The sequence below is a fragment of the Molossus molossus genome, unplaced genomic scaffold (genome assembly GCF_014108415.1).
Source record: "Molossus molossus isolate mMolMol1 unplaced genomic scaffold, mMolMol1.p scaffold_m16_p_3, whole genome shotgun sequence".
Lineage (NCBI taxonomy): Eukaryota > Metazoa > Chordata > Mammalia > Chiroptera > Molossidae > Molossus > Molossus molossus.
Window position 1 is genome coordinate 56,766,874 of NW_023425366.1, and position 23,438 is coordinate 56,790,311.

At 35.4% G+C, this 23,438-nt stretch overlaps 1 protein-coding gene and 1 non-coding gene across 2 annotated transcripts; both read right to left on the bottom strand.

Moving 5' to 3' along the window:
- Positions 1–405: 405 nt before the first annotated feature.
- TMEM167A (transmembrane protein 167A) lies at positions 406–23,255 on the bottom strand. The gene is made up of 4 exons (XM_036279203.1): positions 23,204–23,255; positions 11,296–11,405; positions 6,674–6,708; positions 406–1,373 (listed from the first exon to the last, which is right to left on the bottom strand). The coding sequence occupies exons 1-4, from the start codon at positions 23,204–23,206 to the stop codon at positions 1,303–1,305; spliced, it is 219 nt and encodes a 72-aa protein (XP_036135096.1). The 5' UTR covers positions 23,207–23,255; the 3' UTR covers positions 406–1,302.
- LOC118643047 lies at positions 9,336–9,471 on the bottom strand. The gene has a single exon (XR_004961934.1). It is a non-coding gene; the product is annotated as a small nucleolar RNA U109 (small nucleolar RNA).
- Positions 23,256–23,438: the final 183 nt, after the last annotated feature.

Here is a 23,438-nt window from a genome sequence, read left to right on the forward strand (position 1 = left end):
TTAACCAGCTTTAGAAAAGCCAAAAATGTAAAATAAACAAATATATCAACAGCTTACAGCAGCCTTTATATTTTTGAAAAATACCCAGCCACACATTCCTAGCTTTTCTTAGATGTTTCCTAGAATTCTTTCCAAGTAGTTCAGTTTTTAAAAATAGGTGGCTTTCAGGTCTATATCTTGTTTCTACACAAAGAGCTACTAGGAGACCCATTTTAAAATAGTTCTCTCTCCGTTTTTAACCTTTATGGGGAATTAATAGCTGAGAACCATATCTAATTAATACTATATATAATAGGCAATTTTTAGCTAAGACAATCCATGGATCAGTGGATTTGAAAACTATTTATCATCACCCACTAAGTTATATAAAAGATTCCAGTTCAAGTTGACAGACAAAACACAAACTAGATTCAAAGTGCTGTATTAAAAAAACAACAAAAATACAGTTTGCATTTTAGGGTAATTAAAATAAGTGGAGACCTGACTCCAAAAAGAATGAAAACACACGGTTATCATTTTATAATTGTTCTATTTTGCTCTTTTCATTCTAAGAATGTAGTTTTATTTGGAGAATAACAGCTGGTCAAATTTATGCTTAAGACACTTATCCATACTTAACCAGAGAGGTTGCAGAAGCTACTGCAACAACCAGCTATTCTAAACCCTTTTATGTTAAATATGAACACCTTCCCAGCAATATTCTTAAGTCACATCTCATTTATCTTCCTCCTTAGACCTGCATAGGCTTACTTTAAATAGTTTAAAAACCTGTAATAAACTACAGAGTTCGTTAAGAGTAGAGGTACTCTGGTTACTGGTCAAAATAGTGTGGCCAGAGGTAAAGCAAGTATTATTAAATGAATGCAATCCTTATTTACACAAATTGAACTTTTTTCCCCAGTAAAAAAGCTAGTCCAATATATGGTTTCATTCCACAAAGATGTATCACTTCCAAATCACAGTGAAAGAAACTTGAATCAATTTACCATTTTTTTTTTCCTAAGTGCCTTTAGAGATACCTCACTAAAAACTGGTATCGGACACAACAAAATGACATTTGCAGAATGTAATATTGTAGTGACAGTACTGAGACTGATTGTTACAAACTCTTTGAATATTAAACGGTTACATCCTAATTATATAGAACATTGGTCCAATAACAAAATAGAGAACAGCAGCTGGGAATTTATCTCATTCAATGTTGAGAGATAAAAGTTAACCATTCTTTCCATTATTTTCTGCAGATAAGTCCCCTTTTTATATTGAAATCCGATGGCAATTAAATTCAGGTATCTTTCCAAGCTACTGCGTGAAGAGGATGCTGAAGGCCATCACTATACAGCATACTGCAACATAAGGACTCTTCCGTTCACCTGTTGAAAATAAGGACAATATTCAAGTGGATTAACTGAATAGCTAACAGATATAATTAGGTTATTACTTACTGTTAGAAAAGAATACATAAAAATCAAGATAAAGTTCTTGTTATGAGATCCATATATTTGGGGGTGAGGTGGGTAAAACAAGAACTAGATGAAACATAAAAGCAAGTACAATACAGAATACACTAAACTAGATCAATTTATTTCTAAGCGCACCTCCTTTTCATTTGTTTAGAAAACTCTCAACGTGCCATTCCTGTGCCGCTGCGTAAACCCAGATATTTAAAAAATACAACACAGAATGTAGGCCTGAGATCCAAGAGAAATGATCTATACTCAATTAGGGGCAAACAAATATTGCTTTGCCCTGCCAGTGTGGCTCAGTGGATTGAGCATTGTCCCATGGGCTGAAGGGTCTCGGTTTGATTCCCGGTCAGGGCACATGCCCAGGTTGTGGGCTTGATCCCCACTGGGGGGGGGGTGGGGTTTGCAGGAGGCAGCAGATCAATGTTTTCTTGCTCACATAGATGTTTCCCTCTCTCTCTCTCTCAAAAATAAATGAATAAATAAATAAATAAATAAATCAGTAACATATTTAAAAAAACAAAACAAATATTGTTTATTTTTTTCTGCAGAAAGGGAAATTACCACTCAAAAAAATTCAACATATAATTTTTAGTCATATTTTTTTCCTCATTGGTAGCAATCTGTGACACTTTTAAAGGAAAAATAAGCATTCGTGAATGAAAATGAACAGATGGTGATCAATAAAACTGCATTTTAAGAATGAGCAAAAAATAAAATGCTTAATAAAAACATTAGAAAAAACAATTTCTGAGATGGAATTCATATCAATTCTTTTGTAATTTTTATAGTATGATTATTCTGGGTCAGAAATGTAGAACTTAAAACAACCACTTCAGTATGAGTCGGTTTTCATATGTTTTTAAGGAGCAATGATACTTGGGTAACTTTCCTTTGCATGAAATAGACCTGGAGTTAGCTTGTCAAATGGTCTTGCAAACAGATACCTTGTGATAGTGAATTAACTGAAATTCATCTTATTCTTTCCTGTTTCTGCAGTGACTATAAGCTGTACAATTCCACAAAGCACCAGGCATTCGTCTGCTGCCTTAAGGACATATAAGAAAGAGATGTGCTACTTCTTAACTACCTCTGAAAAATATCAAATTTGACCACCCTTATCTAACTAAAGTCCTGTTGCGCTCACATAATATATTGTTAGTGAATATATATCTTTGTATCTATTCAATGACAATATTCATAAAAGATATTACACACATATAAATAAAACAAACATTTGGTGTTTTTCTGAAAGTGTTTTTCTATCTGTAGACATTAAATAATCTGCTTCCAGCTAAAGGAAAATCTAGAAAGTGAGAATAGTGTTTTCACAATTCCACTATCTTAACTAAAAATGACAACAAAAAATTTTAAAACTAAAAAAATCTCCTCGGGTTATGATTTTTAAGCAATGTTAATTCTTTTGGTGAGAAAACTCAAGTTATTAAACAAACAAAAAACCCCCACAAACTCATTTCTACATAAATTTCAGGTATATTTCATAAGCAAAACTGTCACTCTTTTTGGGGCTAGAAGCTCTAACATTGTCCAATAATCTTATTAAATACCTAAAAGAGAAACTAATATTGTCCTAAACGTTCCATCTGCTAGTAATTAATTTTTGAGGAAATTATCTTCCTCATCCTCCAACTTAGAATGCTATAATTTACGTATGGGTTTTATTTTCCTGTTTTTAATTTTCTTAAAAGAGACTGCCATGTGTAGAGTTAAACATCTTTGGTTGAACTTGAGTAAGAATGTTACTTCTTGTCTGGTCTTGGTTCTGTATAAGTGAATGTGAAACAGTTGCTGTAATGTGATGTGTAACATAAGATGATCTGGCTGGGCCTTTTCCCATTAAAATTGCATCCTTTCCTCATGGATATATTCTGTGTCAAGATAAGAGGAGCGTGTGTTTGAGAAAGCAGCGTATCAGCATCAACATTTTCTAAGCCACTTTGCCAAAATGAAAAGCTAATGCTTTTATAGAATTGGCAAGAATGAATACTTTAACTGAACTATTTAACCTATGACATTCATATAGTCAAGAGAGGAAAATAAAAATAATAATTGAGCAAGCAACAAAAGGCAGTTTGTAATTAGACATAAAAATAGATGAAACTACAGGAAAGCATTAAGAAAGCCACAAACTAGCTGTGTTAAATTTTTAGCTGTATAGTCAAGTAACAATTGTGAGCAAGAGTCACCTGGACTGGATAATGAATGAAGCTGTATTTATTTATTATATAAAATGGATTTATTTTTAAAAATATTTTTCCTTTATTGATTTTTGACTGGCCTGCCTCCTGCATGCCCCCCACTAGGGATCAGGCCCACATCCTGGGCATGTGCCCTGACTAGAAATCAAACTGGGACCTCTTGGTGTTTGGGTTGATGCTCAACCAGTGAGCCACACCGGCCAGGCACACAAAATGGAATTAAAACACCTTTACATTTTATTTCTGAATTAGCAACTTAATGATAATACTGAGATGAAAGGTCAGCCTCCTAACTCCATACTTTTTGTATTTTTGCCAATGAATATTTAGAATTACTTTAATACAGTGATATTCTCTCTATTCTCTCTCTCAAACTGTCTTGCTTTTCCATTATGTTCTCTCTTCGCAGTCTACTTGAGATATTCTTACCACTCTGCCCCTGAACAACATTATTTCTTTTTCTGGGTGACTTGGCTCAGAAGCAAACAGTTTGGTTTATATATATTTACATCTACCATTAGCTATCAGCATTAGCCATTGAGGGTGCTATTGTGATTCTCTCTCTTTTTCGGTTATTTCTGAATTGCTGAAGACTTCTTCTGTTCCTACAGGACTTGCAGCTGTTGAGCATGACTAAATGCCAGCTAAGTCTTTACCACAAAGCTCTGTAAATCTAAGTTGGGTATTCTCAGCTTCAGCACTATTGGCATTTTGGGCTAATTCTGTTGGAAAGGGCTGTCCTGTGCATCATAGGATGCTGGATGTTTAGCAATATCCCTGACCTATACCCAGTATATGTACCTCCACTCTAGTTGTGACAATCTTCAGACATTGTCAAATGTCCCCTGATTGACAACAGCTTATCTAGGCTGTATCTGAGTTTTCCAATCTAAGATCAATAATATTTCTTACCAAAAAAAAGGGATTCTCATGTCTATCACTGTTTAAGAGATAATAAAGTCTGACAAAGAACACTGAGGAAGAACAGTTTAACATGTCAAAAGCAAAATTAATTTTCTGAAAAGTGTCTCTTTCAATAGTCAGTGTATTAGAATGAGGGCTTTGAAAGAGGTACTTTTCTGTGAAGCTCTTTGTGCTTATACTATCATTTTCTACAGGAAGGAACCGAAAAGGCCAAGGAATAGTATAATCTCATCATACAGACTTAAATAAAAAGAACTTCTAGATAATTTATTATTAGACTTACAACTTCCAATGTGAATAGGTGGTACCCATCATTAAAAGCTCAAGATAGGAAAAGTTGCTTTCTCAAAATTATTTCAATGTTAACACCATATGAATCTTAGAAGATGCTTTCAAGATTTTAAAACTCCTACAGTTAATTTTTAGTCTTTAGCTGAGACTAGGTTATGCTCAGGTCTTTAGAAAAATTTCTAAATATTATAGGAATTTAGTTTGTATTTTTCAATCTTTAATTTTGTTTCCAATTATGGACCACCTCCTAAATTTTCCACATCTTTGAGAAGTGACAATCAAAATAAAACATAATACTCTAAAGAAAGCCTAACCTATCTAAAGGAGAAGACTTCCTTTTTTTTTTTTTTTTATCCTCACCTGAGGACATTTTTGCATTCATCTTCAAATAGAGGGAGAGGGAAAAAGGGAGGAAGAGAGAGAGAAACATTGATGTGAGAAAGACACAATGACTGGCTGACACCCACACGACCCCAACCAGGGCCAGGGACAAATTGCAACTGAGGTACGTGCCCTTAGTGGGAACCGAACCTGGGTCTCTCTGGACTGCGGGCCAACACTCTAACCGCTGAGCAAACCAGCCAGGGCAACAGACTTCTAAAAGTCTCCATCCTATATAAAGGAATTAGTTTAGAGAATTCAGGCAGTTGTCTTATTGGCTATTTACTTTATTATAAAGCCCAACAACCTTATGAAAAAGGTAGTTATGGCCCTGGTTAGTGTGGCTCAGTTGGTTGAGCACTGTCCTGTGCACCAAAGGGTCAGCCATTCGATTCCCGGTCAGGGCACTTGCCCAGGTTTTGGGTTCAGTCCCAAGTCAGAATGTGTGCTGGAGGCAACCGGTTATTGTTTTTGTTTCTATCTCTCTCTCTGGCCCTTCCTCTCTCTCTGTAATCAATATAAATATATTTAAAAGAAAAAAAAAGTAGTTGTGTATAAATTCAATGTTTTTTGAGGGATCATGCAAATAATTTCAAAGAGCACAAGAAAAAGTCACTTTTCAGTCAAAGTGGTGTAAGTACAAATATCCCAAATTAGTTGTTTTTTGAACAAGGCATGTTAAAAAGGGCGTACAATCAATTATTTAAGAGATTTGGTAAATTACAGTAATGCAATACATTTTAATTCATTCACTACCAACCATGTGAGAGTCTACTATGTACTTCTGGGAATTATGCTCAATGTTATATACATAGCAAAGTAAGACAAGAGTATATTGTCTAAACATAATATACTTAAGATGCTACTAATCCTATTATGAAAAGTTAAAAGCTAATCATATTTATGTTAACTTTAACCAGTCAGAATGAAGCTCAGCTATGTCCACATGGGTTTAACAGACAAAAATTAATGTTTTCTAAAGGCAACAAATAACATTATATGACTTAGCATAGAGCAATAAAATGATTATGTTAAGTAGTTGCTCAGCAAGCCTTTCATTGATGGCAAATTCATCCTTAATTATCAAAATAGTAAACATTATACAGAACAACATGCTATCTACTATAAGCATATGTGCATAAAACTAGACACATTTCTCCAAAATTCTTCTCAAAACTAGGAATGCATAATATGATATCTGAATTTCAAGAGAGACATTTCTCATATTTTCTATCTCGCTGTTAATAAAGTATCATGAGGTATATACCAAGTCTAGCTTTAAATAACATAAGGAAAACAATTTGGTAGAACTCTAGAAACTTTTGCAAAATTGCAGAAAATTAGGAAGCCTGCTGCTGAAGAAATGAAGGAAGATTATACAGAGGCACTTACCAATTCTGGCGCATTTCCAAAATATACCCAACAATCTGCATAGAATAAAAAAGAAAAAAGTAGCTATTGATTACTGCGGAAGGTAAATCTTTCTATCAGTATCAGAGAGGAAATTCATTATAGTAGTATTTTAACTTCTGGTGCTTTGCTTCAAAACTGTAATTTGATGTTGAGCACTTATGTAGGAAAGTAGAACACAATAATTTAACTACATCCATGTGTATAAACTGTTACTAACTGGAATGCATATGGTGTCAAAGATTAAACCTATGTACGGTACATTAATGCAAGAGTGGCAAAAATTTGCACAAGGGCTTACTATTTTGTCTTTAAAAAATGTAGTTCCATATTGAAATAATTTATAACCATAAACTCCAGTGATTGCATCTATATAACTATGCCACTCAATAAGGAAGACTACAAAAATATGTGCCTATGTTTTCAAAATAAGTAGAAAATCCTAGTGTAGGGACACTGCATATGAGTTAATTAAATATGGCATTTAAAACACATTCTGGCCCTGGCCGGTTTGGCTCGGCGGTTAGAGCATCGGCCTGCGGTCCAGAGAGACCCGGGTTTGGTTCTGGCTAAGGGCATGTATCTCAGTTGCAGTTTGTTCCCGGCCCTGGTTGGGTCGTGTGGGTGGCAGCCACTCGATGTGCACCTTTCACATCGATATTTCTCTCTCTCTCTTTCCCTCTCTCCCCCTCCTGCTCTATCTGAACAAAAAATAAAAAAATGTCCTCGGGTGAAAAAAAAAAACAACAACATAAAATAAAATAAAATACATTCTGGAAATAAAAAGAATTAAAATGAAGATGTCCATTTCAATTCATAAAAGAATATATTATGAATTAAATACATATGATATGGATACATCACTTATTTGACATATAATTAAAACATTGTAGATAATTAAATTAAAATATTAAATTAAAAATTAAAACATTGTAGGTAATTATTGTGTTGGTCTGACAGAAGAACAGAATAATAAATGGTGTTATGCATGGTTACAAATTAAGAGAAATTAACATTACTTATTCTAGAAAGTTAGGATCAGTGTAACAAAATATTTAAATTTCAGGGAAATTTATACTATTATTGCCCAGAGAGATGGCTGGCTAATGAATCATTATATCAGAATGATTCAGACTGAAAGAAAATACTGGTTCAGTTAGGTTCTATATAGGTTCCTCCTCTGAAGTGTAACTTCCCAACCTAAAAGCAAAAAGTCTATTACTTCACATGAAATGAAATGGGTAAATATACAAGTTATTCTGAAGGATGGACATTCTGACAGGTGAAACAATTTTACTATAACAATAAAAGGATAAAAATTACCAAGATATTCTTGAAAATAATATAGGATGATATAAGGGCCAGACTGTCTAAATTCAATCCTACATAATTGGCTGCATAACTGTGATTATTTTATCTCTAATAAACATTCAGCACTCAATAGGGCTGTTAAAAGAATTAAATGAGTTATTACACAGGTCTTCATGCCCTGGCTGGTTTGGCTCAGCGGTTAGGATGTTGGGCCCTCGGACCAACGAGTCTCGGGTTTGATTCCGTCAAGGGCATGTCCCTCAGTTGCATTCGGTTCCTGGCCCTGGTCGGGTTGTACGGGAGGCAGCCAGTTGATGTGTCTTTCTCACATAGATGTTTCTCTCTCTCTCTCTCTCTTCCTCCCTCCCTCCCACTCTATCTGAAGATAAATGGAAAAATATCCTCGGTTGCAAGGATTTAAAAAAAAAAAAAAAAGTCTTCAGAATAGTGACTAAAGGTGCTGTGTTTATTAATAAAAAGGCTAAAGGTACATGTGACAATAACTCCAGATAGCACTTAAAATTGGCTTACATTTCATCAAAAAAATGGAAGACAACTGGTTAGTAATCTGCAATGCCATGGTTCCTTGACTCTAAAAATCTACTGATTATAATGTCCATTGATTTAAGGCTACTCTGCTTGATGGACTCAGAGGCAGGACATCTGGGGCTCTTCCTTGAGAAGTGTAAAGTCCCACAGAACACAGTCTGAAACCAGTTAAGGTCTTTTTAGGTCTAATATTCTAAAAGTATCATCAGAAAGTTGGTAAAACACAGCATATTAAAAGCTATTTAAACATAAAAATTCTCCAACTTGGCCAATGAAAGATGTATCAGTATCACTTTGGCCTTTTTTACATATTTCCTTCTTAGACATATTTCTTAATATTTCAAATGCTATTCATTAAAACAAAGGAATTTTAATAGTTGGTAAAAACCTATGAAATTATGCTGCTTATTTTCTATGGCTACAAGTCAATAAGTGTATCTGTTGATAAAGCTATCAGGTCTATGAATATGGGAAACAAGACAAAGTAGCAATACTTTCTTGCTGCTTTTTGTTTCTATTATTTGAAGCAGCAAAAAATTTAGTTATTATTTTCAACAGTGAAGTCATCAAGAACTCGCTCTATGTAATCAACCCAGACAGCTCCTCTTTTGGAATACTCACTATAATAGAGGAAAGTTTATGATGAGTCTCATAAAAATATGTACCGTAACAAAAAAACAATGGTCTATATAAATTAGTTTTTATTAAAAAAACCTTTCAAACAGTTGACTGCATCAATATAAACTTTGAAATGTAAAAATAGGCATGTTATTTCTTTGGTCTTTTATGTAGGAGAAATATACTACTACTCAACCTCTACTGTAAGGTTGGCAGCCCTGAGAACTCCTTTTTTAATATAGCATGTTATGGATGTATTCCTGCCCCCAAGGAAGGAGGAGCAGACATATTTCCACATGCAATCTACTTTCTTTATAATAACACCAACAAAGTGTAAATATTCTATTCTACTATTACGTAATTATTCTTTAATGAAACAAACACTTAAAACTATCTTATTAGAAGTTATGTATTATATAAGAAATCCAAGCAATGGATCAATGAGAATGTTTACTGGTTTTTACCATGTGCTTTAACTATAAGAGCTTGGGTTACAGAGGAAATAAAGAAGGAAATAAAACTGGTTGTGTAAAGACTTCCACACAAGTAAGAAACAAATATAATTATGTAATTTCAACAAGTGGACAAAGTATTAAATTGAACACTGAATGAAGTGCAATAGGAGTTTAGAAAAAAAGGTGTGATGATGAGAGGGCAAAGTCTACATAGGAAGGGGGGCACTGTTATAAAAACTGATGGACAAACAGCAAGTTTTCAACTTTAGCAAATTAAATAAAACTTCTTAGGCCAACAGAGACAGATTATTTGTTTATTAGAACAGGATTACTGATTTTCAATATTCAAAACCAGTCAGAGTTCTATTTATTCCTTTACACATGTTTGAACAATCCTAGGAAATAAAAAGATAAAAAAAAAAAGCCAAATGATTTACATAATGAGATGTTTAAATTAATGTTAATTATGACTCCAAATATAGAATAGAAGTGAAGAAAAGAGAGCAGAAATTATTATTCTCGTAGTTGAGTATCTACTACCTGGCCTTTTGCAGAAACTTTTATTAGTGGAAAAGAAGTGTTTGAGATTATAGGATCCTAATTTGGCCTTTTCCTTCCTGTTAAAAACAAAAGGACGCTGGACATAATTATTCCTACATGAAACATTCTATTATTTCATCTTTTTATTTCTTAAAATCATTAAGTGGGGTACAGGCTCTTATCAAGAAAGAACTAAGAAAATTATTCATAGAAATTAATGAATAGGTAAGGCAAAGAAAAGAGTTTTTTTTTTATATATATATACTCTTACTTTGGTTAAATTCAACATTTCTGTATTATGAACATGGCACTCTAAAATGTTAATTCTGTGTGTTATGATATTAAGCTCAAATTTTTTGGGGGGGTATGAATCTAATAATTAAAAGGGATGGGACATGCCCAAGACTGTTGAAGAAAGCTAAAAAAATTTCTTCAAAGATGTCTAATTTATAATACAGACAGGGAGTTCATATGATTAGAGCAGACTTAGACTGGAGAGGGAATGTCTATATTATCATTTTTATAGACTCGATGCTTGCAAACTGGTTAATGCTTTCAAAATGTGAAAGCAACTTTACCAATTATTCTATTTTCTTTCTTTATTTTTTAAAATCTTTACCCAAAGGCATGTTTCCACTCATTTTCAGATAGAGTGGGTGGGAGGGAGAGAGGGAGAAACACATCAATGTGAGAGAGACACATAGATAGGCTGCCTCTAGCACAACCCCAACCAGGGCCAGGGATCGAACCACAACCTAGGTATGTGTCCTTGACCAGAAACAAACCTGCGACCCTTTGGTCCATGGGCGTACTTTCCAACTGCTAAGCCAAACAGGCCAGGGCCTAATTATCCTATTTTCTTAATCCCAGGAAAAGTATCTGTTGCATCTTTAAAAATATACATTTTTTTTTTAGTCTAATAAATTTCAGGTCACTTCTGATATTTATCTTTCTATTTAATAAAGTTCTGTGAATATAAAGTTTTCGATTTTTAAAACAAAGGAAGAAAATAACATAAAAAGTTATTACAAAACTAAGCTACATATATAAATTAAACTGTTTAATGACGTTTATAATAATTTACATTCAATGTCTATAAGAACTAATTTGGGTGATTAGACATCAACATACCCAGTTTTATTTCTGTCCAGGAGGCTAGGCGCCAGGGATCGGATATAAGCACAGGTACATATAAGCAGCAAGATTACAGTCAACAGACTCTGAAAATTGAAAATGGCAGACTAAAAAGAGAGAGAGAAAAAAAATTAACGTCAAAAGAAAAATTGCATAGGTAAAACATGCCTGACAAGTCCACATACAGAATCATACTTTTTTCTTCAAAAAGCCAAAAATAATGACATGTCAGGGAACACTTAAAACCAAAATAATAATGTATTCCAAGAGTGTACTTCTTTTTTTCATTCTTTGGGCTAAGGAGAAAATGTAACAAAAATTCTAAATTCAACTACTTTAAAAACACTACCACAAATGCCATGAATCCAAAGTAGTTCACCAAAGCTGAATCATATGTAATTAATACAGATGTCCCAGAGGCCCAGAATATAAGCAGGACATAGTCTCCAAGCTCTGCCAGTAGCTGGCTACATGGCCTCAACTGAATCATTAGCCTCTCTCTAAGTCGCTTTCACACCTGTACAACTGGGTGGAGAATGAGGAGGTAGACCAAATGTTGGCTAAAGTTTCTTTCAATTCTGAAATTATTTTAGGATACGAGTGCTTTAAATGTAAGCAACCATGTTCCATTCACTCACTCACTCACTCACTCACTCACACTAGGCTATTCAATCTTGGTCAAAGAAAAGCACTTGCACATTCACTTTTGAATCTGTAAAAGTTATTCAATAAATGTAACACAGGTAATTATAAGTTTCTAGTCATAGTGAAATGAAGATGGCTTACTCTTCAAAATTCCGCTCCAGCTTGATCTTTTCCAAGTCCTTTGAACTCATCTGCCTCCCTCTCCTATTTCATACAGAACTTTCCTTTCTGTTCTATAGCAAACAATACTTTTATTATAATACTCAACCCTGAAGAGTGGAGACTGTCTTATAAGACTCAATCTCCAGGGCCTGACTATGCACCTGACACACCCTAGAAGCCCAACAAGGGGTCACTGAATAAATAAAAAGTGCAGGAGTGCTACTGTATATATAAAAAGCCCAAAAAGAATAATCTAGTGAAAAACAATTACAGACCATAAGGAAATTAAGTAAGGTGGCTAGATATGTAATTAAAATATTTAAATCAATAGCCTTCATGATATATTATCAACCAGTTAAAAGACCTAATGAAAAAAAAGACTTCATTTACAATAGCAAAGTATCTAGAAATAAGCTTAACATGAAATGCGCAAACTGGCATCAAAAGAACAAAACTGACAAAACCTTAAAACATACTGAAGAACACAGAAGTAGAACAAAGTGGTACACCTGGTTTTTATACTAGAAGGCAACGTAATAAAGTTAATCTGTAAACTAAAGCCAACAATTATTTTTGAAATAGATAACTGATTTTGAAGTTCATATGAAAAAATAAATTAAAAAATAGCCAAGAGAATTCTAATAAAAGGAACTAGCCCTGTCAAAAATTGTCATAATATTTTTAACCTTTTATACACTTTTGGAATATTTATAAACTATTCAAAACATTAAAAAGAATTACACAGGTTATTTACCAATAATCCTTAAGGACAAAAACTGCTTACACACAATGCTAAGTGGTGGGAAAAGCAGCACGCACGATTTCACAACCATATCTTTAGCTGTGTAAACATTTATTCAAAGAAGAGATGAGAATGCAGTGATTATCTCTGTAAGGTTTTTAACCTAATTCTCAGCTTTCTTGGATTTCTCAAATTTTCTCAGTGTGAATTTTATGGTCTGAATAAGATAATCAAAATCTTTTGTATTATTTTAACAGTTGTTATTCTATGAAAATCACCTCTTCATGGATACAGTAAGGGTAAAACTTAATATGCATTGGACTTTAATTGAATTGGATTTTAATTTTGCATCTGTGAAGAAAAGTGACATACATTTTATAACTTGAATGAAATTAATGAATGAACTCATGAGCATTTCTAGATAGAAAACACAATAAGTATATCTTATAATGCTTACCTTTCAAAGGTCATATTTTGAACATGTATTTGATAAATACAGCATCTGATAATAACCTCATAAAATATAAAGCACAGATTTCTTTCCAGCCAACATAACTGAACATTCAGTATCTACCCTGGGGAAGGCTAGATGTGGAATTTAAAAAGTACATAGCCTAATTCCTTTATGCCAGGACTTTACAAAAGCTAACAACAACAATTGATATTCATTGAGTGCTTGTTTTGTATTATTTATCCTCGCATATGATGTTATTAATACCCTTATTTTATACATTAGACAAAAGAGGCATACAGCAGTTATAATTGAATTAGGACATATCTTTTAAAAACTAAATAGCAACTCACTGTAGCATATGTGACTACTGAGACATGCTGATAAAAAAAAGTGCTGTTTTGCCCTGGCCGGTATGCTCAGTGGTCAGAGCGTCAGCCTGCGGACCAGAGGGTCCCTGGTTTGGTTCCCGCTAGGGGCACATACCTCAGTTGCAGTTTGTCCCAGGCACCAGTTGGGGTCCTGTGGGTGGCAGCCACTAGATGTGTCTCTCTCATGTCAATGTTTCTCTCTCTTTCTCCCCTCTCTTTCTCTTGCTCTATCTGAAGATAAATGTAAAAAAAAAAAAAAAAAAAAAAAATGTCCTCGAGTGAGGATAAAAAAATAGTGCTGTTTTTATCAAGAAAAGTCAGAAAAAGCTTTGAGGAGAAAGCAGGAATGGAATTAAACCTTGAAAGAGCACAATTAGATGAGCAAAGAATAGAGCAGGCTCCAGAAGAGACAAAAGCATGTAAAACATCCCTACAGAATCAGAAATTTGCATGCTCAGAGAATAATGTACAGATTTATTGTATTAAGCAAAGGATTTATGCAGTGAAGTGGCTGGAAAATAAATTTGTAAAGTAGGTTTATCATCTTCCTTAATGGAATATTTAAATTCATTATTTTGCAATGTGTACTTTTTCCTTCCTTGAATGTCTTGCTAAAGAAACATGCTTACACGGTGTCTGTGACTGGTTTCTAAATCCAGTGTGTGTGGTGAACGGTGTGGGGTTGATGAAATGCTAAGTATATGAAGCTTCATTGTACTCTTCTTTCTACCTTTGTATGTTTGAATTTTAAATAATAAAAGATTTTAAGAGGCACTTAAAACATGCCTATTATTAAATAAGTGGGATGTGTTATATACATTTGTATGTAAAACCATTTACAAATGAAAATCACTTATAAGTATGCAATATATAATACATACAACTTTGTTCCTGGGGTTTATAGACCCTACAATTTAAACAAATAATCTTAGGTGGTAAAGTCTTTAAGATGTACTCAGACTGGACTAAAGAGCATTCAAGCTTATACAGTAGACATTAGTCTACCACTGCTTAGCCTACCTAAGCATTCTGCCTAATGCTTAGCATCTGTTGGACTGTGACATAAAATTTTAGTCTTAAGGTTAAAGGAAACAGATGTTCCTGTTCTGTAGAAAAATAATTGGGATTTTAAATAAGAAAAGGAAGACGCTAAGAAAAAAGAAAGCATATTTGATCACAACATGAAAAGATGATAAAAAAGGTAATAAGGGAAGTAAAATTAATTTACTGTGTTTAATTTTTTTCAGATCTTTTAAATCATTAAATCTTTTTCAAGGTATTCTGAATTTTTGCACATTTCTATCTAGTTTTACCTGCCTGGTGAACTGACTCAAACTGCTGGTCTCAACTCAAGAGTTAACTCCTCTGTGAAGCCTTCCCTGTAACCCACTCTTCACACAAAGCAGAGTCAGGATCTTTGTATAAATATATATACATCAAACTGTATTGTACTTGTATCCTTTATTTTACTGAGGTTTTTTTAAAATAATTTTTTATTTATTTTTGTTACAGATGTTTCTCCTTTTTTTCCCCATTGACACCCTCCCCCCCATGCCCCTCACCCTATACCTGGCTTTGTTGTCCGTGTCCATCGGTTATGTGTACATGCATATAAGTTCGGTGGTTTATCTCTTCCCTCCTCCCTCTACCCCCTCTTCTGAGGTTTGTCAGTCTGTACCCTACTTCCACGTCCCTGGTTCTACCCAATTCTTCAGACTGTTATGTTCATTATATTCCACAAATAAGTGAGATCATGTGATATTTGTCTTTTTCTGCTTGGCTTGTTTCGCTTAGGATAATACTTTCCAGGTCCCTCCATGTCGTCACAAAGGATAAGAGATCTTTCCTTCTTACAGCTTTATTGAGGTTCTTAACAAACCCTGTTACTGTTAAACAAAATAGTGCACAGTAGTCACTGAAAAATGCTGAATGAAGAGGAACTTGAAAACAAATAACATTTTAACAAATGCCAAGAGCATACGTAGATTCCAACTTAACAATGCAGGTTATTTAAAAAATGTAGATCAGCCCAGCTGGTGTAGCTTAGTGGATTTAGCGCCATCCCATGGGCTGAGAGGGCTAGGTTTGATTCCTGGTCAGGGCACATGACTGGGTTGCAGGTTCAATCCCCAGTAGGGGGCGTACAGGAGGCAGCCAACTGAAGTTTCTCACATCAATGTTTCTCTCTGTCCCTTCCTCTCTCTCTAAAAACATATCTTTAAAAAAGTGTAGATCTGACTGCGGTGTATTTTAACTATTAGGTGAAACCTGCACACACTCCTTTGCATTTATATTTACTTGTCAGTGATAGGAAAAATCCAAAAAAAGAACCAAATATCCTTGTTTATGGTAAAGGGCCTAGACTGTACGGTAAAATAAAGGTCTGAGGTAATTTCCTTTCAATATCTACATCTTTTTGTATCACAAACTAGAATTCAGAGAAAGTTCTATCAAGCAGCTTGCCTTAAGGTGCTTGCATACTGGACACTGTGTATCCTTTTGCTTACACCGAATTTGTAAGAGATAGACACCTTTAAAAGGTCTGGATGACTAAGTGGGCACACTGGCTGGCAGAAAATTCTAGAACCTCAAACAATTCTCTAATCTCAGGTTTACCTAGTTTTCCATGAGGACACACTGTGACAAAGGCAGGCGGTTATATACTGGCATGCTATCATTTTAATATAGCTACATGAAACGAACATTAAATAATGCATATTGAAACTTAGGAGTTATAAAGTTGTTCCTTCCAGAGGCTGCCTGTATTCCTTGGCTAGTGACCCCTCTCACCGGTCTGACCTCCGTAGTCATTTTTTGTGTGACTATGTTCCTCCTGCCTCCCTCTTACAAGGATCCTTTCGATTAAATCACTTACGCCACAATTCAAGATACTCATGTCATTCTCTTTTTTTTAAATAGTATATATTTTTTTCCTTTATTGATTTTAGAGAGAGAGAGAAACGGAGAGGGAGAGACAGAAACATCATTGAGAACATCGACTGGTCACCTCTAGCATACCCCAACTGGGGATTTGGCCCACAAACTGGGCATGTGCCCTGACCAGGAATTGTACTGGTGACCTCTTGGTGCATGGGTCGACGCTCAGGCACTGAGCCACACCTGCTGGGCAATCATGCCATTCTTAATCAAATATGCAAAGTTCCTTTTGCCAAGTAAGGTATCAAAATAACACATTTATAGGGTTGTTTTTTTGTTTGTTTGTTTGTGTGTGAGGCATTCTGTCTACCACATCTGTAACACTTCCTTTTTATGAGGTATACAATAACATACCCTAGACTCAGGGTTACTTAGGCACCTACAGCACAACCTTAAATACAATCAGAATGGCAACCCTTGGGTGGACTTGTGGAATGCCTTGACCTCTGACCATTACTTTCATAGTTGTGCTCAGTCTTCTAAAAAATTGGTAATGGAGATACCCAACTATTTTTCTCCAAAGGCCCCTTTTTTTTATCCCTCCATACTCCAGACCTATCACACTACTCATAGCTAATCAGAGCTTCTAATATACTTCAAATAATTAGTGTTATTATATGAAATTAATTTACCCAAACAAGAAGGAAATCAACTCGATGAGTCACTTTGTATAATCAGTCTAAAGTAAATCACAATTTCTCAAACCATTTGAAATAATGAAAATAATTCAGACTTTCATTTGACTACCACTACAGTACATGAAATCATTTATCAATGACTGGACAGACATTTGTCAGTGCAAAGCATAATATCCAAACATGAAATTACTTGCAATGTTGATACATTTTTAAAAAATTTGCTATATTGAAGTCTGTTTGAAAAGTTAGCAATATTTATTTCAGATTCAATTTTTGTCATTTTATCTACAGAGATATGATTTCTTATTTTCTGAATCATTCTTAAATGTTACAACTAAATTCACTAAGTTTGAATATAAGGACAAGAATTCAATATAGGGTTTTGTTTTTAGATGCACAAATAAAAATACTTCGAAGTTAAAGAAAACATTAGGAATAGAGGAAAAAGGGGGAAAAAGATCCAACCCATATAAAGGTTCAAATAAAGAAACAATGAGAAAAGCAGCAGAAATATACATATTGATATGCTAAACAGTGCTTTGCCCAGAGTGCTCAATGACTGGTTGCTAATCATAAGACTTTAAGCCTATAGTATTTTCATTAGTCCTGGATCACTTAAGCTACATGTAGCTTATTTATCTTTAAGATTATTAAAATGAAATTTTCAATCAATTTGTTAATTAAGGGCCTTCTGTGTACATAACACTGTTTGGAACTTTAAATGTTGACTGTCTCCTATGCAGGAAATACATTCTTATTGACATATTTAATTCTTCCAGTTTAACTAAAATTCACGTTAAACAAGAACTAAATACCAAAGATTAAATTTTTAGAACTCCAAATAGTAGCAATTTTACTTGTTTTAATAACTACTGTTTTACACAAAACTAAAATAATTTATCCCTTTCTGGGGGTTGAAGGAAACCCAGAAATGACATTCCTGACCTAATTGTGATAAAAATTATACAGCACTGGAAAAGTGGGTCAGCACTTTATCATTTACATATCTAGGTCAGGTCAGCATTTTCCAACTAGTTTGTACTTGTAAATTCATGTGTACCACTATTATCTCTTAAAATGGAAAACATGGAATTACCAGGTAAAGGTAAGCCTGTATGTGAATGTGCAAACACACACACAAATACCCCATTTACCCAAAGTAATTGACTACAGGGGATTGAAAAGATTTTCACTAATACATAGAAATACTTAACATTTTCTTTTGGTGTTATTGGCACATTAAGTTCAACCTTTGTTGCTGCTTACTGTAATGCAGCACTGATATTATCCCAAATATACAAGTTATCTTAATTTGAAATCCAGAAACTAGGATTGCTTAATGCTTCAATGCTAAGAACACATCAACTTCCTTGAGCACCAGTGGCAGAAAACATTTGGATTATTTAATGAAATAATCCAAATGTATAACTTTGATCTTGGGTAAATCAGCATGTCTAAGCATCAGTTTCATTTCATTTGTAAAATGAGGGAGCTGGACTAAATAGCCATTTGATCTCACTGGTCCTGTTTCAAAAGTATAAAGAGACTTGCTCTACTTACACTTTCCACTTAAATAACTTGCACAGCTATGGGTAAAGCTACAGTCTAGAGAAGCACCTCAACTCTGTTCTACACTGGCAACACTGGTGGTCACTTGTGTTTACTTCCATCTCACTGTCATGGTACTTACGATGCATTCACTGTGTTTGTGCTGCTTAGTTTTAGAGCTATTTTCATGGACAATTCAGATCTAAATATAAAGTAACAAGGATGTCAAAGGTGTTAATTAGAGAAAGCATACATAAACCTATAATAAATAGCAGACTTGAATGAAGAAATAAATGCTTCACATGTCCTTGATAATTTTGACAAAAGAAAGTATTCGGAAGGACAAAGCACAAATTCTGTTATGAAAAAATTTACTTTGACCATGTAGTCAAAAAAAGACAGACTGATAAAATAGAAAAGCTTCCAAATACACAGAGTCAAATGTGGTAAGAACGTGGGCTACACATTAGAATCACCTGGAGCTTTTAAAAAGTCAATGCCCCCAAATTTAGACTTAATTAGTTGGGCATCTACAGTTTCTCAAAGCTGCCTGGAAGTTTTTACTTGCATTTGGGGTTATAAGGCACTATATTAGAGAACCAGCATCCACATCAGACACCTATTAGCCTAGTGCAATGGTTTTCATAGTGTAGTTCATGGAACCCTGTCATAGATTTGAGATCAAAACCATTTTTATAATACTATGACATTTGCCTTTCTACATTGATGCCTTTTGCGTTAATGGTGCAAAAATGGTAGCAACAGAATTATCATTTTAAATAACTTCCCTATCCTCCAACCACAGAGGCATACCAACCTTTTCTTCTTGAATTAAATCTGAGCTTCAATATTTATAAGCCCTGTGATCTTGGGCAAGGCACTTAATCCTTCTGTGCCTCATTTTTCGTAAGTACAGTGTGGCCAATAATTTAAGTTTTTAATAAAAGACTATGTAAAGTGCCTGGCAGAGTAGGTACTTAACCAGTATTTCCTTCCAATCCAATCAATCATCCAAACTGAAGTTGTGCTTCATCAACCCTCACTACACACCCTCAAAATGATTTTCTTATTTATCCTTTCCTTTAACCTAACTACTATTGTCAAGACTTGAGGCATTTAATCATCCACTACCTGGATCACTGTTTTTTGTTTCCAAACTGATCTCCCAAATTTTAATCTTCCTCTATTTAAATATACCTTCTATATTGTTACCCATTGGTTTTCTAAAATGGGCACCATTCTTTTCCCTGCTCAAAGTCTTTACCACATAAGCAATTAAACATCATCAAAACATAAAGTACTTGGTATGGCAAAAACACCTTTCAGATCTGCCCCCAATCTTTCTAGTTTCATCTCTCATTTCACTGCTTAACTTCTATTTCTGTCAAGTCTCCATGCAACTATTAACTTGATGCCCTTTGGCTCTATAACTGCCATTTCCTTTATCTATATCTAATGTACAGAGTACACTATCTGGCTCTAGCTAATGATTCCTTCAGCAATCCCTAATCACTCTTGAACATACAGGTAGAGCATTATCTCCTTGGGGATGTCTTTGCAGCAGTTCCCAGCCAGAATTACTCCTTTTGTGTTTCATTAGAACTTATGTGCTAATATTTTCTCTGCTACAAGATGAGGGAGAACATTTCACACTCCTTTTCTCATACTCAGTTTAAGTATAAAATGTGGGCAAAAGCTCCTACTCTGCAGGGTTTGTTAATAATAAATACCTGTAAATCACCTAACATACCAACAAAGAAATGAAGATAAATTTCCTTAGGTTAACCAAAGTAGAGGATGGGAACTGGGAAATGATTCTGACCCCGTGTGGCTCAGCCTAAAGCTCACGGTCCTTCTACTACACATATTGTCTTCCTACACATTAGCAGATAACACATGAAATTTACTTATTTAATAGTCGTTTCCACTGGACTGTGAAATCCCTGAATATACTGAGCATGTCTTATATGACTTTGTATTTCCAGACTCTCATTCAAGTACTGACTCTGACACTGGGATGTAGAGATTGAAAGATCTAGTCCCTACTTTAAGAACTCTGCCTAGAGCAAGGCTGGTGTGGCTCAGTTGGTTTAGTGCAGTCCCATGTACCAAAAGGTCATAGGTTCAATTCCTGGTCAGGGCATGTGCCCTGGTTGCAGGCAGGTAAGGGGGCATGCAAGAGGGGAGAAATACAGACAACACCTTATTGCTGTTTTTCTTGTGGTAAGTGCTATGCTAGTGGGATAATGGAGGAATATACAAGGACTATGGATGCCCAAATGGATACCTAAAAGGAGTAAAAAGAAAATAAAGGGGCAGGGAAAGCTTTTTGGGAAGAGATGAAACTTTTGAGTTATAAAAAGTTAGGGAGAACAAAGCACTCTGAAGTTCTTAAAAGTATTAATTCATAAGTGGTATAATGATGACTGTTTATGTTCTGAGTAAGTTGTTACCGCTGATAAACATTTTACGGCCTTGAAAAGCACTTAAAAATGGTAATTCAGACTTCAGTCATGATCACTGAATAACTTCACGAATATTCCAAGTTTAGGTGCAAAACTCAACGCTGACATTGGAAGCTCACAGGAACAGAGCAGAAATGAAAAATTAATCACCTGACCTCTGTTTCTATTATCTTCCCATGTTTAATTGGCATATTATATATCTGAGTGACAGATCACTAAGGCATTTCATCCTCTATTAGGTTGTTTCTATTAACAACATGAAGATTTCTGGCATCTGGATATTGAAATAAGTTTGAGTTCTGGCTTTACTAGGTAGTGCAACCCCAAGCATATCAGTATCCCCTGACTTCCTTCATGTACTCAGAAGTTGTTGTGGTCTTGAAATAAGACAGTGTTTATAAACTGATTTTTCAAACCCAGCCCGGCACTCAAAGTGCTAATAAACCAGAGCTACTATTGTTACTTTTGAAAAAATAAGTATGGCTAGATGGTTTAAATATTGTTGATCTTAAACACAGTATCCATCTTGCTTTTAATTAGACATAAAATAGTAAGATGATGAAAAGAATATATCTTTGACTTGCACTAAAAGTAAAATAATTCAACTTCAGCTTCTTAGAAGATAAACAATTAAAAATAACAGTCTCTCTACTCCTTTTAAATTGAAGGAACCAACTTTTCTAAGTTAAATAACAGCTCACTAATACTCTTAGAACAAGTGTATCCCACTTACCATTTGGTAGTGGGGAAAAAAGCTGGAGAATATTCTTGTTCAAAAAAGGAATAACCTGCCATCAACTGCTCTATAAGTGTTAAACTTCTCCAAGGAAGAGACTGTGACTAATGCTCTGGCTATAACCAAAGTAGCTAGGATAAAGCAAGCAACAAGTACAGTAATGAGTTTTCAATTAAGTGTCTATGGGTTTTGTGTTATAGGAACTTCTGGGAACACAAGTTTAGCAACTGTTCACATAGAATAGCATTTAGGATATTGTGGTTGCTTTTGATACTGTAATAAAAGGCAGGTATCCTTTCCCCTATATGCTCCTAACTAGAACATCTGGCACATGGGCTTCATAAGTTCATCATGAGGGCCTGGAATAGAGGCTTTTGGCATTTCACCAAAGCACAGGTAAATGCCTCAGAGCTTGGGAGCTGGCACTATTACTACTGATACTGCATCTGTCCTCTGGCTATTCTAGCTTTACCTCCTTTTTTCATCCTGGAGTTGCAAGCATTTCTGTTGCGAACTCTTGTGACTTATTTCAAACTTTTCTAAGAGGGCCAAACTATCAGAGGAATCTGCAATAACACAAAATAACATATACAACCTTAGTAAGTATGGAGAGGAGAGAACAGACACCACTCCAAATACATTAAGCTACTAGAAGGAAGACCATCTTTGCAGAGACATCCAAGCATTAAAACCTAGTTTGTAAAACAGCAACCTTAATGTTGAGAGAATCGAGGAGAGGCCTAAAAGCCACTAATTCAAAAGATAAAAATTAAGGTGTAAACTTTGGGGTTTGACAACAATAAAACAAAAACCTAGATCAGGCGGGTGGGGAGAGGAGACGCACATAACCAGAGCAAGCTCCAGAAGCTGTAATGCCTCAACGGGTCAAGGACCAGAGTCTACGTAACCGACCGGTTAATCCAAACCAGCACATTTCTTCGAAACTGATCACGAAAGTGGCCTCTGCGAACAGGTCGGGCTCCGCGACCCCGGGATCTTTCTTGGATGGTCGGCCCTGGTTCTCCCCGGTCGGGCGTGCAGGTGCCGCATGGCTCCCGGACTGGGCATCCTCCGAATCCCGGGAGAATCAAGCTCGTAACAAGGCTCCCTGGCCTGCGCACCCGGGGCCGCCTCCCAACCCTCCAGCCCGAGTTCGGCGCCACAGCCCCTTCAGAAAGCTGAACCACGACCCCACAGCCCAGGTTCTTACCATAGTGAGGCCGGCGAAGCCCCAGCCACATCACCCTTCCGGGCCCAGGGCGGAAAAGGCGTCTTCGCCCCGCCTGCCCGTCTCGCTCCTTCCGGCGTTCCGGTTGGGCCTGTCAGGGCACCGCCTCCTGAGCCGCTCGACTCCGGACTAGGATAGGTTCTGCTGTACCGGGATAAGGCGGGATTTAAGTGACGTCACGCGCCCCTGCGGAAGTAGATGACACTCTCATTGGCTG

What these genes read in the sequence shown, in the direction of transcription:
- TMEM167A (XM_036279203.1), bottom strand. An exon ending in CTGGACAGAAATAAAACTGG is followed by an intron (nt 6,709 to 11,295) that starts GTATGTTGATGT and finishes TATTCTATGCAG; the next exon opens with ATTGTTGGGTATATTTTGGA. An exon ending in TTGGAAATGCGCCAGAATTG is followed by an intron (nt 1,374 to 6,673) that starts GTAAGTGCCTCT and finishes TATTTTCAACAG; the next exon opens with GTGAACGGAAGAGTCCTTAT.